The sequence below is a fragment of the Caenorhabditis elegans genome, chromosome X (genome assembly GCF_000002985.6).
Source record: "Caenorhabditis elegans chromosome X".
In the NCBI taxonomy this organism is placed as follows: domain Eukaryota; kingdom Metazoa; phylum Nematoda; class Chromadorea; order Rhabditida; family Rhabditidae; genus Caenorhabditis; species Caenorhabditis elegans.
Genome location: NC_003284.9, coordinates 17,703,655 through 17,718,942, shown reverse-complemented (window position 1 = coordinate 17,718,942; position 15,288 = coordinate 17,703,655). Strand labels below are relative to the sequence as shown.

At 40.6% G+C, this 15,288-nt stretch overlaps 2 protein-coding genes across 3 annotated transcripts; one reads left to right on the top strand and one right to left on the bottom strand.

Annotated features, from left to right (window-relative positions):
* Positions 1-216: 216 nt before the first annotated feature.
* Positions 217-3,982, bottom strand: cTel55X.1 (the record flags this gene model as incomplete). Of its 2 annotated transcripts, none has more annotated exons than NM_078463.8 (5): positions 217-515; positions 1,500-1,615; positions 1,665-1,772; positions 1,856-1,969; positions 3,832-3,982. In NM_078463.8, the coding sequence occupies 5 exons, from the start codon at positions 3,973-3,975 to the stop codon at positions 296-298; spliced, it is 702 nt and encodes a 233-aa protein (NP_510864.1). In that variant the 3' UTR covers positions 217-295. The 2 variants fall into 2 exon arrangements, with proteins under 2 accessions (NP_510864.1, NP_510865.1); NM_078464.8 differs by having other exon boundaries at positions 223-508; positions 3,832-3,975.
* A 3,262-nt stretch (positions 3,983-7,244) lies between these two features.
* Positions 7,245-8,658, top strand: H11L12.1 (Telomerase-binding protein EST1A). The gene is made up of 5 exons (NM_078460.5): positions 7,245-7,346; positions 7,458-7,562; positions 7,675-7,880; positions 8,040-8,193; positions 8,242-8,658. Exons 1-5 carry the CDS (start codon positions 7,269-7,271, stop codon positions 8,455-8,457), a joined length of 759 nt encoding a protein of 252 aa, NP_510861.1. The 5' UTR covers positions 7,245-7,268; the 3' UTR covers positions 8,458-8,658.
* The last annotated feature ends 6,630 nt before the right edge of the window (positions 8,659-15,288 follow it).

The window sequence follows — 15,288 nt, the reverse complement described above, 5'->3', positions numbered from 1 at the left end:
CCTAAGCCTAAGCCTAAGCCTAAGCCTAAGCCTAAGCCTAAGCCTAAGCCTAAGCCTAAGCCTAAGCCTAAGCCTAAGCCTAAGCCTAAGCCTAAGCCTAAGCCTAAGCCTAAGCCTAAGCCTAAGCCTAAGCCTAAGCCTGAAAATTCTCATTATTCGATAGTAAACCCAAATCAAATACGAATGGCGTCACACTTTTCAGGCCTCGAATTCGTCGGAAATACATTTAAGATTACATTTCATTTAAAGGAAAAGTACAATTGGTCACATCAAAAATCATTATAAAAAACACACATCAAAAACCACAGCAAAATAAATATTTTAATTTCTTTTTTTGTTCTTTGGTTTCTCGACTCCGTGCACGAGGGCACCGAGGAAAGATAGCCACACGTAGCCGAGGTAGACAATGAACATGCAGGCAGCAATGAACACAAGGCGGAATGGTGCGGCAAGTTCTCCGAGAATCGGGTACGCCCAGAAGCCAGAAGTGTAGAAGACGTAATGGAGGCTGGAAACTGACGGTTTTTAGAGTTTATTTTGCATTAATAAAGTCTTGAGTAGATTTTATTTACCAACAAATGTTTAGTTGTTTCTAGTTTTATGTTTAAGTGTTTTTTTTTCATAGTAATGGCTCCTAATTCCAATTTGTCTTTACTGTTGAGCTTCAGAAGTGATTTTTTAAGGTATTGGAAAACGGAACTATAAAATATATATTCTCTCGAAAAGTCATATAAAATTTTTGAGACTATTTAGCATAAGTTCGGTTAGATTGACAAAATTTCTCCTCATCATGAAAAGTTATGGTACTTGTGTATTACATGCCCTCATTTTCAAATTAAATTAAATTTTCCCTAATTCCTCCAATTAAACAAAACGTGATATGCATTTTTCCTTTTTAGGCTTAGAAAATGTTATATCCTAAGCCTAAAAATACAAAAGTGTGGTTCACGTTTTTATTTTCCATAACTTAAAAAATTACCATTAAAATGAGGGCATGTAATACACAAGTTATGATTTTATCAATAAATTGTATCTTGAAATGTTAATACTTTGAAAAACAACAAGGTTATATATACTGGAAAAATGTGGCAAAGCTTGGGTTTTTCGTGCAAAAAGTTATTTTAAAAAATTAGCAAAATGTCGATTCAGCAGAGCGTTTTCGTTTTGAATACATGTTTTTTGATGTTCCTATTCTTATTATTCATTTTCCTATAAACTTTTTTGAAAATAGCATACTAGTTTAAATAAATAAAATTAATAAATAAGTGATTAAACCATATTGAAGTAATATTTTCACATCAAAAAAAGTCGGCGAAATTTTACAGACCATAATTTTTCCGACACTTTCAATTTTGAGTTTAGTGAAAATTGTCATCATGTTTAAGCATAGATTGAGAACACAATTGGCTCACCAATAATTGGTAATTGACAAGTTCCACCTATTTCTGGTTTAAACATTCAATATCTTCATCCTAAATTTAAATCCAAATAGCCCTTACTCAATCAAGTAGAGCGTCACAAAAACAGCGATTCCCTTGAGGATGGCGCTGGTTGAAAACGAAGTATGATTGTAGATGGCAAGGTCCAAGTGGGCAGTGATTGCGGGGAGGGTGTGCTAAAAATACTTCATATTGAACGAATATATGTATACATGAAGTGCTTACAAGTCCGTGATTGAACCAGAAAAGTGTCAGGATCTTCATTGCCATTTCATCACGAGCCAGTGTTGCCGGGTCAAAGAGGAAGAGTCCCCAGAAAAGAACGGTGACCGCCTGGAAAAATAGTACTTAGTATCTTCCGTTTTTCAAACTAATAATTCGTTTTTATTTACTAAATAAATTTTTGAAAAACTCACAACTCCAATGGGTCCGGTGAGAGCACGTGCCCAATAGTCAAAGATGATGTGTCTCTTGTTCGGGGAAACGACGGCGAGGATGAAACCAATGGTGTGGTAGAGAAGTTGCATGTACTGAAAAAATATACATATATGTGCTAAAAGTTTTCAGTCTCGGAAAATTTGATGATTTTCCACTTTTTGTTTTTTTGAAAATTTAAACGTTTTAATATTTTGTGCAAGTTGTATCAAAATATAATTATAAAAGTTGCGTTTTTTGATAAATTTCGAGGAATTTTTATATAAATCGACTTTATACAAATTTTTGAACACATTAATTTAGTTGAGCACTATATGTGCAGGGTGCGGCGCAATTATGGTAACACAAATCCAGAACCGTAACGATTGCGACAAAAATGGTAGAAACTTCCACCTTGATAAGTTGGACTTTTCAGGTATTTTTAAATACAATAACAGTTTAAAATTTAAATTGATCTTTCTCTGCGCTTTCACACACCTTCCCAAATCTGGGAACACGGCCGAGGTTGGTGCGCGAGTAGTGACGAGAAAACATAAAGTGGGCTATTTCAAGAATATTTGGTATGACTGTAACTGTAAAACATAGTTTTTGAAACCACCCGAAGCATGCTATTGCTGATAAATATAAATTTTTCCAAAACATTTATATCAGGTCTAGGATACCTAGTGATAAAGCTCGTGAAGTCGGAGAAATGAAGTCGATTGTCAATAATTCGATTTTGTGAAGAGCATTTTGCACGTAGAATTTTGGTGTTTTACAACTTCAACGAAAATTGTTTTACAATTTGTTTATGACTATCTACAAGTTGAGAGAATCATGTTCGTTAGTTTTATTTTCAGTGGAACATGAATTCCACTGAAATTTTCACAAATACACAAGAAACCCGTTTTGACTACATTTGAAAAATATCTCTTACTTTTAACGGATTGACATGGAACATGATTTCCGTTGTTAATAATGATAGAAAAATATTCGATCTTCTAGAAAAATGCAATTTCAACGATCAACATACTTAAAAAACGCCGGTATATTCAAATGAAACTCAAAAAGTTTGTGACACCAAAGTGATGTTTTGCTAAATATGATTGAGTTGTTTGAGATCCTGCCAAAACTTCATGATTCAGTATATCGACATTAATTTTAGAATATAAAATAGAGAAAACACTCTAGTCTTCAGAAAAACTAGCCGAATCTTTTTTGAACGAACGATATTCGAGATAAACAAGAATTACAAAAAAAGGTTGTGCACATGTACACAGGCCTATCTATCATAGATGCACTGTCTTTAATTTGGTTTCAACGAAATATTTATTTGAGAAGTGATCCACTTTAAGTTTTTGTCGAAATCTATAAACCCTTTTTTGAATTTTTCACTTGTTTTAATCGATTCGAACTTTGAAAAATATCATATGCTTCCGAATAATTAATGTCAGGATTTCTTCCTGTTACTCTTTTTTATCACTCCACAAACTCTTTTAAATCCGTCTGTATCAATAGTTGATAAGTCGCCAGTTTTCGTATTGGCTGCCTGTGTGCTGGCGCGCAGCCGACGTCTCCAAATTCTAGCTTTTCAGCATAATACTTGCAGGGTCTTCGTAAAAATGCTCGCCAAAAATACCCCGATAATTTTCATAATTTTTACTGGGTTTTTTACTCGCTTTGCCTTAAAGTTTACCGTGGACTCGATTATGGTTATCCATGTGTATATATTTTTTTCTTTCCAATTCTTGCAATAAACTAACAAATTTCAATTGATTGAACGTTCAATTTCTAGTGTACAAGAATTTTCATCATGAAATTCAGTTTTTTTCACTTTTTTTTTTACATTCACGAGTAATTAAAAAATGTTGCCTTTCTACCTCTAAAATCTAAGAAATTTGGAATAAAATCTCCAATACAACTTTCTTTACAATATTTTATTACCAGTTTAGGTTTTTATTTTCAAACAACAACTCACCAAGTCAATAATAGTCAGCCATACAAATCGGGACCATGTCTGGTAAGGGATTGGCAAGAGTGCTCCAGTGACAATGGTGGTGTCTCGGTAGCAAACAGCTGCGTAGAGAACCGCGGAAACTAGATGGAATATGACCTTGATCATCTACAAATTATTGATTTTAGGGAATTAAATAAAATTAAAAACGGTACAAACTAAAAAATTAACATAAATATAGTTTCACTATAGAAATTTATGAGACCGTAATTTATTTCCACAATTACAAAAATTTTTAACTTTCTATAAGTTATTTATTAAGTGAAAAGAAATCAATATAATTTGCCTAACAATGAAAATTACATACATTTTTTTTCTAAAGTGAACGAATGCTGTAACTAACAATTTAATTTTAAATTTTTCTCGGAAAATTTACATTTTTTCTTTCAAAACAAAAAAAAAAACAAAACCACATGAAACAGAACTGAACGTCAAAAAAAAGATTGAGAGTGAGGTAGTGTGCGATAATGTGTGTGTGTGTGTGTATGTGTATTCTTTATCGACTCGCGAGAAAGACAGTGGACTGCCGTCCCCCTTCCAATTGGTTACAGTGTAGTCAGTTGAGAGGTAGAGTGTAGGCATCACGTTTGAGAAAGTGAGATGTGATTGGGGAGTTATGGCTGAAATATAATTCAAAATTGAAAAAAAATCATTGATTTAATTCAAGGTGGCTTCCAAAATTTATTATTCGCAAACTGTTTTTTTGTTTCAAATTTTGAATATCTATAAAATTTACAACAAAAAATTGTTTCCGCAGTAAGATAGAGTAATGCTAGTGATAATTTTGTTTTCATCATGTCAGAATATTGTATTCAATTTTTTGGCGAAACGCCAACATTTATACACATTCTTCATGCTTCATGTTTGAACTAGAGCAGACACAAATAATTTTGAGCAATCAACAAAAAGAGTTTTTTTTAAATTTATAACTAGAAACCGAACAAAAAACCTCACAAATCTTTTTTGAACTTTTCCACCTCACAAATAAAAATTAATTTTTTGGAAAACTAAATGTTTTGTGAATGTCTGGCAAACGAAAAATGACAAACAAGCATTTAAAACAATTTTTATCAACCAGCAATGGGAACCAGTAGGAAAAATTGAAACAACATTCGTTTTCGGCCGACTTCCAAATATGCAAATTCTAAGTAGTTGACCATTTTTTGCTGTAAATAAAAACCCAAATTTTTAAAGAAACACAAAGTGACTGTAAAAATGAAACTCAAATTTAGAAAACTATTTGATTGATTATTAACCACTATTTATACCTAGAAATTGCTGGAAGTAGTACAATTTGTTAAACTATTGTTTTTAATCGAAGAAAAAACGTATTATCGTCTTTTGAAATATGTTACAAAGTGTGTTCAGAATTTTTCAAAACTATAGATAGCAAAACAAAACTACGGGTTAGTAATCAGCAACTATGTGCAAGAAAGCACAAACTACAAACCAGATTTCCATATGTCTGGCTTACAATTTGTGACTTATACATACCTTGATAAAAGAACTTGTTGAAAATTTTTGGAAAATTTGTTATACCAATTTAAACTTTAAAAAATGGCGCAAACAAATTACAATTACAATTTGGTATACAGGAAATTTTTGAAGAGCTGCTAAAATTGCCAAAATTAGAACCGAAATGGCTTGGCCAAACTTTCTAATTGTTGTCACTTGGGCTCCGCAGAGCCCGTCCGTCCCAACTTTGCGGATATAGGCGCTTGGTCAGGTTCACCCACGAACCCACAATCACCATCCGCATGAGTCGCTCACTCTCTGTTCCATTCGTTCACTCAGAAACATTCCATTCTTTAACTAATTAAATACTATTATTTGAATTAGCGCCATTTGCGTATTTCCTAATGCAAGTGCGCCCCCCCCCCCCCGCACACTTGCGTTATTGCGGAGCGTCGTACTCCCGTAAATCCACACAAATATTCAGATGCCTTTTTAGGCCAACTCATTCAGTCTTCACACGTTTCTCCACGGATGTCACCCGTCCCACACGTCATCCGTCTGTTCCCGTTGATAATTCCATTTATTTATTCATAATAAACTTGGATTTATCTAAATGTGTACTGTTATTCCCTCTGCACCGCTCATCGTCATCCGCCGCTCGTCCAAGCTCCGTGTCCTCCGCGCGAACACACATTTCGCCGTTCTCACCCGTTGGGTCTGACTCCCCAGCGACTGCGGGTGTCAACATTGGTGCATCGACCTAACCGGCTCGTGAATCACTAAGTTCCGAGCCGGAAACGGATCCAGAGTCAAGGAGGCACGTGGCGCGGCTTTCAGCGGCCAGAGATAAGTCGATTTTCGTCAATTATCGCCTTTTCTAGGTTCATTTTCGACTATCCCATTCGAAAATGGATCGAAACAGTCAGGAAAAGCTAAATTTTGACTCTATCATGCTCAAAATCTGGTTTTTCGACCCTCCCGCTCGAATGTCGAATATTTTCGTCTCCAATTCATTTTTCGTTTTTTCACACACGAATCTGAATTCTCTACGTGTAATTCTGATTCCTTTTCGATTATCACACTCGAAACTGGTCTCATTAGCCTTTTATCGCTCTCAATCACGAGTTTTCCGCGCTAAAATACCTAAAATTGGTCAAAAAAATCTTACGTAATCTTGCGTAAACTCGATTCTGAAGAGAATCTCCCCCCCCGGAGCATCCTTCTCTGAAGAATCTCGATGAAACTACCCATTTTCGTCGTTTTCAGCTCAATTCCCTTTGCTTCGTCATAAAATGTGCTAAAATTCAGCCAAAATCTGCAATCTAGGCTCAATGTCTCTGCTCGGCCCTCCCTTCCGCGTTTAGATAATTTTATGTCGACAGATGACGCAATTTCTAGGATTAGCTGAAGTCAAATTGCGATTTATCGCATTTTTGTCGTCATTTTCGTGTTCAAAGGACTTGTTTTCTCAAGAAAACCGCGTGGCGGGTCCATCCTCGTCGATTTATCTCTTTTCAGCAGAGATTTCCTCCAAAATCTTCGTTTTGCACAAAATTGCGATAAAAATGATCTGAAAATTCAATTTTCCCTCGATATCTCCGCAAATTTATCTTTTTTCCAACGATTCCATCACAAAATCCACTGAATCACCTCTCAAAACCTTCAACAGTTGGAATTTAGATTCTCCGAGGAGTACGGTACGCAACGGTGTATGCACAGACTCTGTGTACACCGCGACGCGCAACCGCACACTCGCAATTTCGAAATCGAATCCCAAAATCTTTCGTCATGATTTTTGTCGATTTTCGAATATTTTTCGCATTTCTATTGCATTCTAATGATTTTTACTTAAATCTAAACATTTTCCGTCAATTATTTACGTCTCCCCCTCCTGAGACTCGTAATTATTCGTTTTTTCTTCCAGAAAATCACTCTCTCGGCGGAAAATGTCTTCAAGACCACCTTCCGGCAATCACAAGCCGTCCAAACCAACTGGCCATCCTTCAAGCGGCGCTTCCGAGTTGGTAAGAATTTAATTATTTATTTCGTTATTGTCAAAAAACGTAAAGAAAAACCTTGGTCGCAGGGGAACCCCTGACCAATTTTTTTTCCGAAATAATTAACTTCTTTTACAGGATTCCACCGCTGAGCCTTCACCTCACGAGCGCAGAATGGATTCCCAAAGAGCATCGTCTGGCTCGGACATCCATGGCCACCCTTCAAGCGGATCACAGAGCCGTGTAAGGATTTTATTTTCAAATCTCGTATCTCAAAAACACGTAAAAGAAAACCTTGGTCGCAGGGGAACCTCTCGCCAATTTTTTTCCTGAAAATAATAAAACTCCTTTGCAGAACTTAACTTCTGCTCAGTCCGGAGGCCGCAATGCTCATAAGGATCTTCACGAGCGCCATGTCCATCCTTCACAAGGATATCAACGTCATGGATCCAAGGCTCCAGCTCATGGCCACCCTTCAAGCCAAGGAGCACGAAGGTCCCAACACGAGTTGTCAAACTTCCCGATACTTCTGGCCAACCTTATGCAGGATACAAAAGCCACGTAAGATTTTAATTCAAAATACCACAGCGATTTCAAAAATCAAAAAATTCGCTGATCACAGGGGAATCTATCTTCAAATTTTCCCATGGAATAATTAATTTCTTCTTCGGGAGGTTTCAGCGTAAAACAAATCCTCTCCAACAGAGCTTTTAATTGCAGGGCATCTGCCAGTTGTGCATCCAATCAGGACACGCTACAACCGACTGCTTCCACTATGTCGGACGGTGAGCCCGAAGAGGACAAGGTGAAGCTCTGTGGAAACCGCCTGGAAGTCGGAGTCACCGACAATCTGGCCGGCACTCAGCGCCGCAAGGTGAGATATAGCCAACATCCTAATGAACATCCACCCTCATTTCTTTAGGAACAACAACAGCTGCAAGGCGCTCAAGCCAAGAAGCAGCAGGCCCCACAGCGCGATGTCAACCGCAAGGCCAACCATCAAAAATTATCCAGGAAGCGTCGCTATGCTCCGTACAAGGATGATGTCACTGGAGCAATAATATGTGGTGATCACCTCCATCCATATCTATTGTTAAATTGTAACCATTTATTGTTGTTGTTATTCGGCCATCCTTAACCCCTTTTAAGTGATGAACTCGTTGTTATCTCCCCTCAGGCCATCCTTAAATGTATGTTATCGAGTTCCCATCCTCTCGTTTCTACTTGTCTCACTCAACTTTCCTTTCATTGCCCTCAATTGCCCTCAAAACCTGTTGGATTGTACACTCACTCCCACCCTGGGTGCAGTTGTATCAAAAATAAAAGTGTTTACACTTTATTACCGTGACAATGTTGTTAACTCAACGCTAATCATAAGCTCCCTTCCCTGAGCTTATCAAAAACAACTGGATCTATTCATACCTAGATATAACAGTTGGCATCATAGGCTTAATAGTCTCTCGGCTTCACCATCAAAACTAGAGACTCCTAGGTCATCAAAATCTTATTGCTTCGAACTTTCAACTCGAAGTCGGATCTCATCGCAACATTCACTAGCGACAGTCATAGAGATTCCAAACTGTTCAAATGATCTCTAAGCTCGCGGCCACCCTTCAGAACAACCGTGGGTAATTCATTAGTCTTCGGTTTCACCACCTACATCAAATATTATGACTTCACACGATCTACACATCATGAGGTTCCCACCCAAAGGGCTTCTAACTACGTAGTAAGTCACGTAAATTTCAAAGAAGGTTCGTCTCCCAAAGAAACAATCTTCCCAAAAAACGATTGTGATTTGTCAAACGAATCACTCAAACGATCGTTTACGATTGCGATTCTATCACACGAATCACTCAGACAATCGTTCAGAAAACGTCGACAGTCAGTCGGAGCTTCCCCAAAAGCGTCCGACAGATTCGAAGACGTTCTTGTTGCTCCGAATCAGAACAGAAGCAATTGGAAACTCTTGCTTTTTCATAGTGAAGTACTATACCACACGAAAGTACTAAGCCCTCGAGCAGCTAGGGGTTGTTCTTAATTGATGAACGCGATGAAAGAAAAGGTCTTGAATTCACCCCTAGTATTTAGTCATGAAGAATGTACTAAAGTTCTGATGCACAGGCTGTTTCAAGGGTGCTCAAGGTGGCAGCTTCCCCATTCTTGTCACGACTTGTACTAGATTCTCCGAAGTCGACGGGCCTAGGAGCTTCTAGCAATCGGATGTCTGGCAGACGTTCAGAGTGTCTTGTTGAATTTAATCCTCGGATTGACTCCACACATTGCCGGAAATTCAGAGGTGTCTACTAGCCGTAAGATGGCAAGGTGCTTTCATAAGTCCTCGATAGTAATTCCACATGTTAACTGGAAATAAGTCAACTAATACGAATAGATCAATATAAGGTGCTGCATCACTCAGCAATTCAGACCTTAGCATTGATAATAGACTACGAGCATCCCCTCTCGCAAAGTCCAATTATAAAATCAAAACAAGCTTCGACACGTGTCACAAAGTGGATGAAGCCTCTGTAATATTTCATAAAAGTCAAAACAAGCTTGACAACGTGTCACAAAGTGGATAAAGCCTCTGTATTCATTCACAAAATCAAACAAAGTTCAAAACGTCGTCTCACGTTCTTGACCTTTTCAAAACACGTCTCCTACGTGTCGCCTACCTGATTTCAAAACACAAGGCTTCAAATCAAATATCTCTGCGGCTCAACTACCCAATTGAACCTACAGTAAAACAGCATCACCTTAAAAGCATCATTCAGCTTCCAAAGCTTCACAGCTTAACTAGCTTATTGCTCATTTGTCTGAAACAAGTTCACACCCCTTCCTTTTCAGACATGTGGAGAGCACCACGTCATCCCAATACACGTGGTAGTGCTCCGAGATTTCCTCTCCCTGTGCGTCAACGTAGAGAACCACCTACATTTGTAGACCTGGCCACCCTTTTCTACATACCTGTCAGTTCAGCTGGTTCTTCCCCCATGACCCTAAGATCTGAAAAAGATCGGACAATTGAAACCCGCACGTGGCTTCCATGGATTTGAAACAGTACAAAATCCAGAAGTGAGTTATTCTCAAGAAGTTCTTTCCCCAACTTCTTATGATTCATAGCCAGTTCCACCACTCAACCAGGAACAATGGGAGCTTGAGCAAATTATAAAAAGACTGAGACACTGTTAATTACTCGATCCACACCTATCGTATTGTAATTTTCGTTTGCTTTTGGGTAATTTCCCGTCAAATAAAGTTCTCCTGATGAACTAAACTGTCTCAGTCCGTAAATATCAAATATCAAATATAAAATTTCAATTCAAAAATTCTATCACACTTGGTACACAACATTGGCAAAAATATGTCAAAATTATTCAAAACCACATAAATCAAAAGTTATTCGTTCAGTTGACGTCCAGGTCTGTTCTGATAAACACAATGTCACTTGATATTAGACAGAGTTTAATATTACTCTCACGAGCAATAAAAACTCGGTTCAGAAAAGTAAACTATGTTTGAAATTGACCGGTCATCCAGATCCGAACTTGGTTTTACGGCTCCGCTACTCTCTTTGAGACATTGTTAGGAGACTTCTCGAGCCACATGCCACATTTCCACTCAAAAAGAAAAAGCCAACAAGTCGGTTCAACCAGTTGGTAGGTGCCATGGTCAGATTGCATCTCTGAATGGTTCGAGAAGGGATTTTCATTAAGTCATTCCCACAAAGAAATCCAACAAACCACAAAAACTCTAGCGACGTAATGTCATTCGCCGCAGAGTACACATTATCCAAAAAACATAATGTCAAACGACGTAGAGTTTACATTATTCGGAAAGCATAATGTCCACTTGAACCATGCGTCCCTGGATCCACTCATTCCCATCTGATCCCACCGTGATCATACCGGCGGGAGCTACAGCACTCGGTTCAGATGCATTTTGTTAGATGATCAAAGAATGAGGGGGAAAGGTTTTCAAAAATACACACATCATCTCCACCTCGGAGATTGAAGTGTACACTCCAACAGTATTGAGTATTCAAAACAACTCAATCAAAATTCACTCATTTCAGTTAACTGGATTTATTGTCTTTGGCAATCACCCTGGAAATGAGTGCAATCTCCAAATCTTCAAAAGGTCTCCCGGAAGTCGACACCCCGCATGTTGACAACCCAGAGGCACCCGAGGCCACCCTTCAAGGTGACTCATCGGCTACCGCTCAAGGTAACCCCTCAGGCAGGCAATCAAACCGACGCTCGAGACGTGGTCGCCCACACCACTTGAGATCGCCAGCCGCCACTATCAAGGGTACCATCACCCGCATCGTCAATAAGACGCGACAGTTTCATCAGGAAGCGTCTAGAACGATGCTGGAACATTTTGGTTGCAACCCGAACGTTTCTCCTCCCATCGAGAACGCTATCCTCCGCAATGCGAATCAAGTTCTCATCAAACTTCGGCATTACGCGGAGGAGTTGGAGAACCTACGCCAATTCGTGAACGACAAGTTCCAAGAACCGGCACTGCGAGATTCCCCCAATAGGGACACCTATCACAAAGAGGTGGAAGCTCATCTTGCAGGACTCCAACCTCAAGCCCTCCTCAACGAGGCAAAACGTGACATCGTCATGTTGGAAAGAGAGTTGTCATCTCTCGGCTTACCAGTGACCCCCCATGTTCGTCATGACAACGTACTCACTCCGTACGTGCTGACTCATCACAATCCGAGTCGGACGATCTGAGCAGCATCAATCACGCGCTCGAAGATCTCAATACAAACATGGGCTCAGATCACAATGTCATATCAGGGAACGAGCACATCAAAGTTCCTGAGCCCAGAGTGACGATCACATCAGCGATCCTTTCACATCCAACACGGGATTCCCCGATTAACATGTATCGGACAGCGTCGCCATTCAGCACAGTGACCCGAATCCGAGATTCTGATGTCGACAGGTGGTCTCATCAATCCACCTTAGCCGACGAACTTGCTGAAGAACAACACCAACGCAAGTTAGACCAAATCAGAATCAGATCCTTAGAGGATAAGCTCGCGGAACAGCAGAGATTGGCCGAACAAAACGAAGAGCTCGGCAGAAGCCCAGTGCTCGATCTCGGAGAAATCAGAGCCGCTCACAATCACATGATGGAAGAGCACCGACGTCAATCGGAGGCCTCTCCCATTCTAGAGCGTCAGCGATTCACACCGCAACAAACTTCCATTCCACCCGGATTGGCTGAGGCTCCGATTCTTCAGTCTGCTTCACCTCAGACTGCTCATGGCCATCCTTCTCCCGCGCAAGCGGACAACGTGATCCTGCAAGCCATTCAGGACATGGGTCGACTCATCACTAGCATTCAAAATAATCAGTCGGAAGCGAGAAGAGCTCAGGCAGCAATCAACATCGAACTGTCGAACCGCCTACAGGCCCTCGCTGACCGCTCCTCAAATCGTAGTGATATTGAGGCAGAAGCGGAAAGTGAGATCGAGCTCGATCAGGGTGATACTTCACCTCCTCTTTCAGTCTCTAGCCGAGTCCTTGGAGTCGTCAACTTCGAAAGCAACGCCAAACACTTGCAAAAGTTTGACGGCACTGGCAACTTCCGTGCCTTCAAGAACAGATTCAATGCAGTCGTTCTTGCCAATCCTCGACTTCCAGCAGTGACAAAGTTCAACATGTTACGCAGTCACCTGCTCGGAAAAGCCTTGCCATGCATCTCAAATCACGATGATTCCATGGTAGCTTACAAAACAACTATGGACATGTTAGAGTCTGTATTTGGTAAAGGAGATACTCAAAGAGGTTTACTCGAGCAATTCAGAACGCTCAAGTTCAATCATTCCAATCCGGAACAAATGAAACTAGATCTCATCTCCCACCAGCTCTTGGTGCAAAGACTGACCGCATCGGGTCTCTCAGCCTCCGACGAGCGGATCACCTTGGGTCTCATCGGAAAACTCCCTCTCTCCCTCAGAGATAAAGCCACGGAGTTTTACACTGATTTGGAAACCCCTTCCGCAAATATTCTTTATGAGAGAATTCGCAAGCACATTAACAGCTTCGAAAATGGCTTGATCGCGGCGTCCATGCACACCACACCCTGGTCATCAGTCTCCGAACAAGCTTCTGATTCACCAATACACGAGGATCCGGCTAGTCGGTTATTTCGTGATCTCCCTCTCCACAGAGAGAGGGGAACTCGCAACACCTCCCACTAATTCATTGTGGGCGGGCACGGGGCCAACCGCACAGAGCCCCCTGTCAAAAGCTGATTCGCAATCAGCAAGTTGCGTCAACGTTCCCTCTCTCCAAATATTTAACTTCATGGTCTCTCATAACGACCTTCATGGCCAACCTTTCCCAACACTACGGAATGTGTCGCCATTAGATACAAGTCATTTCACTGTCTCAAAACGCGTTACGGTTGTTGTTTTTTTGTCCCTAATGGACTCCTTTTTTCAACATGTCATACCCAAGGCAATCGGTCTCTTCCCGACCAGCTTTTTCAAGCCAGTGTCACAAGGCTTCCACGATGCGTCGACCGCTGTATCTAAAATTCTATCACTAAATTTAATATCACTAAATTATCATAAGGTGGTCAATTACCAAGAATCGATAATCCACAATCGTTACTGGTCCACAAGAATCCCGCTTAAAGTGTCAAGCACAACACTACTATTAAGCGCTGCCATCAGAGACAATCTCTACATTGACGAACATCTGCTCGACGCAAATGATTTTCACAAAATCATGCCTCCAGTCATGCCAGCTAAGTTTTCTTTCAAAGACAAGAGCATGAAGCTGAGCGAGTTTGTTACAAATATAAGCTCTATCATGGCTCACCTTCTTTGCGAAGATAGAGCAGAGTCCAGAGAAATCAAACTCTTGGGCTACATCTGGGATTCTAGCGACATCGTCTATACGTTGTCTACAGATAATTCCATCTTGGACATTGATCACCAACCCAAGAGAGAAATAGCCTTCACACACTCTCTCTTAAATATATCAAAAATCGTAAACAGAATGATACCAATCAGGTGTTCAATGTTCCCGGGCAAGTCTTGGAAGGACTCCAATAACCTCAAGAGGCCTTCCATTGCGAAAGTTCATAGAACCAATCACGCGAACGAACTTCGCACCGCTAGGTTCAAAGCAAACGAAAAGTGCTACCTACACTCCGTATGCCAGCTTATCTCACTTAAAAATCCTACTTTCCAAGGATTATCCCACTCTCTCAACTCACCAGGAGACAAAAAAGTGGCCGCAGAAAAGCACACCTGCGAAGATCGCACACGACGGCCAACATTCCCGGTCGATGCGTTCTGCAGTACCCCGAACGTACAATACGAGACAATGCTACTCATCGCAAAATCACGTACTCTATCAGCCCGTATGAACGTCAAGATGCTCCACTTACCCCTTGGACTTCTTGCTTTGGAATTTGACGGCATCGACTCCGACATGCCTAATCCAGACTTCCATGACAATGTACTCGGATACAGAGATCCTCACACGACGACTCCTGATTCATCATCAGATCACGCCGCGGCCAACCTTCCACCAGGTAGAACCCGAGATTACATTCCTCGAAAGGCCAAGGCGCCCTATATCAATTATGTACACAGTCTGTCAGTCATGGTCGAGCCTCTGCCCTCCCCCCCGGAGTGTTGTCACTTGGGCTCCGCAGAGCCCGTCCGTCCCAACTTTGCGGATATAGGCGCTTGGTCAGGTTCACCCACGAACCCACAATCACCATCCGCATGAGTCGCTCACTCTCTGTTCCATTCGTTCACTCAGAAACATTCCATTCTTTAACTAATTAAATACTATTATTTGAATTAGCGCCATTTGCGTATTTCCTAATGCAAGTGCGCCCCCCCCCCCCGCACACTTGCGTTATTGCGGAGCGTCGTACTCCCGTAAATCCACACAAATATTCAGATGCCTTTTTAGGCCAACTCATT

Coding starts and splice junctions, on each gene's coding strand:
- H11L12.1 (NM_078460.5), top strand. CDS start 7,269: ATGTCTTCAAGACCACCTTCCGGCAATCACAAGCCGTCCAAACCAACT. Junction 7,347..7,457: donor CAAGCGGCGCTTCCGAGTTG/GTAAGAATTTAA, acceptor CTTCTTTTACAG/GATTCCACCGCTGAGCCTTC. Junction 7,881..8,039: donor ATGCAGGATACAAAAGCCAC/GTAAGATTTTAA, acceptor TTTTAATTGCAG/GGCATCTGCCAGTTGTGCAT.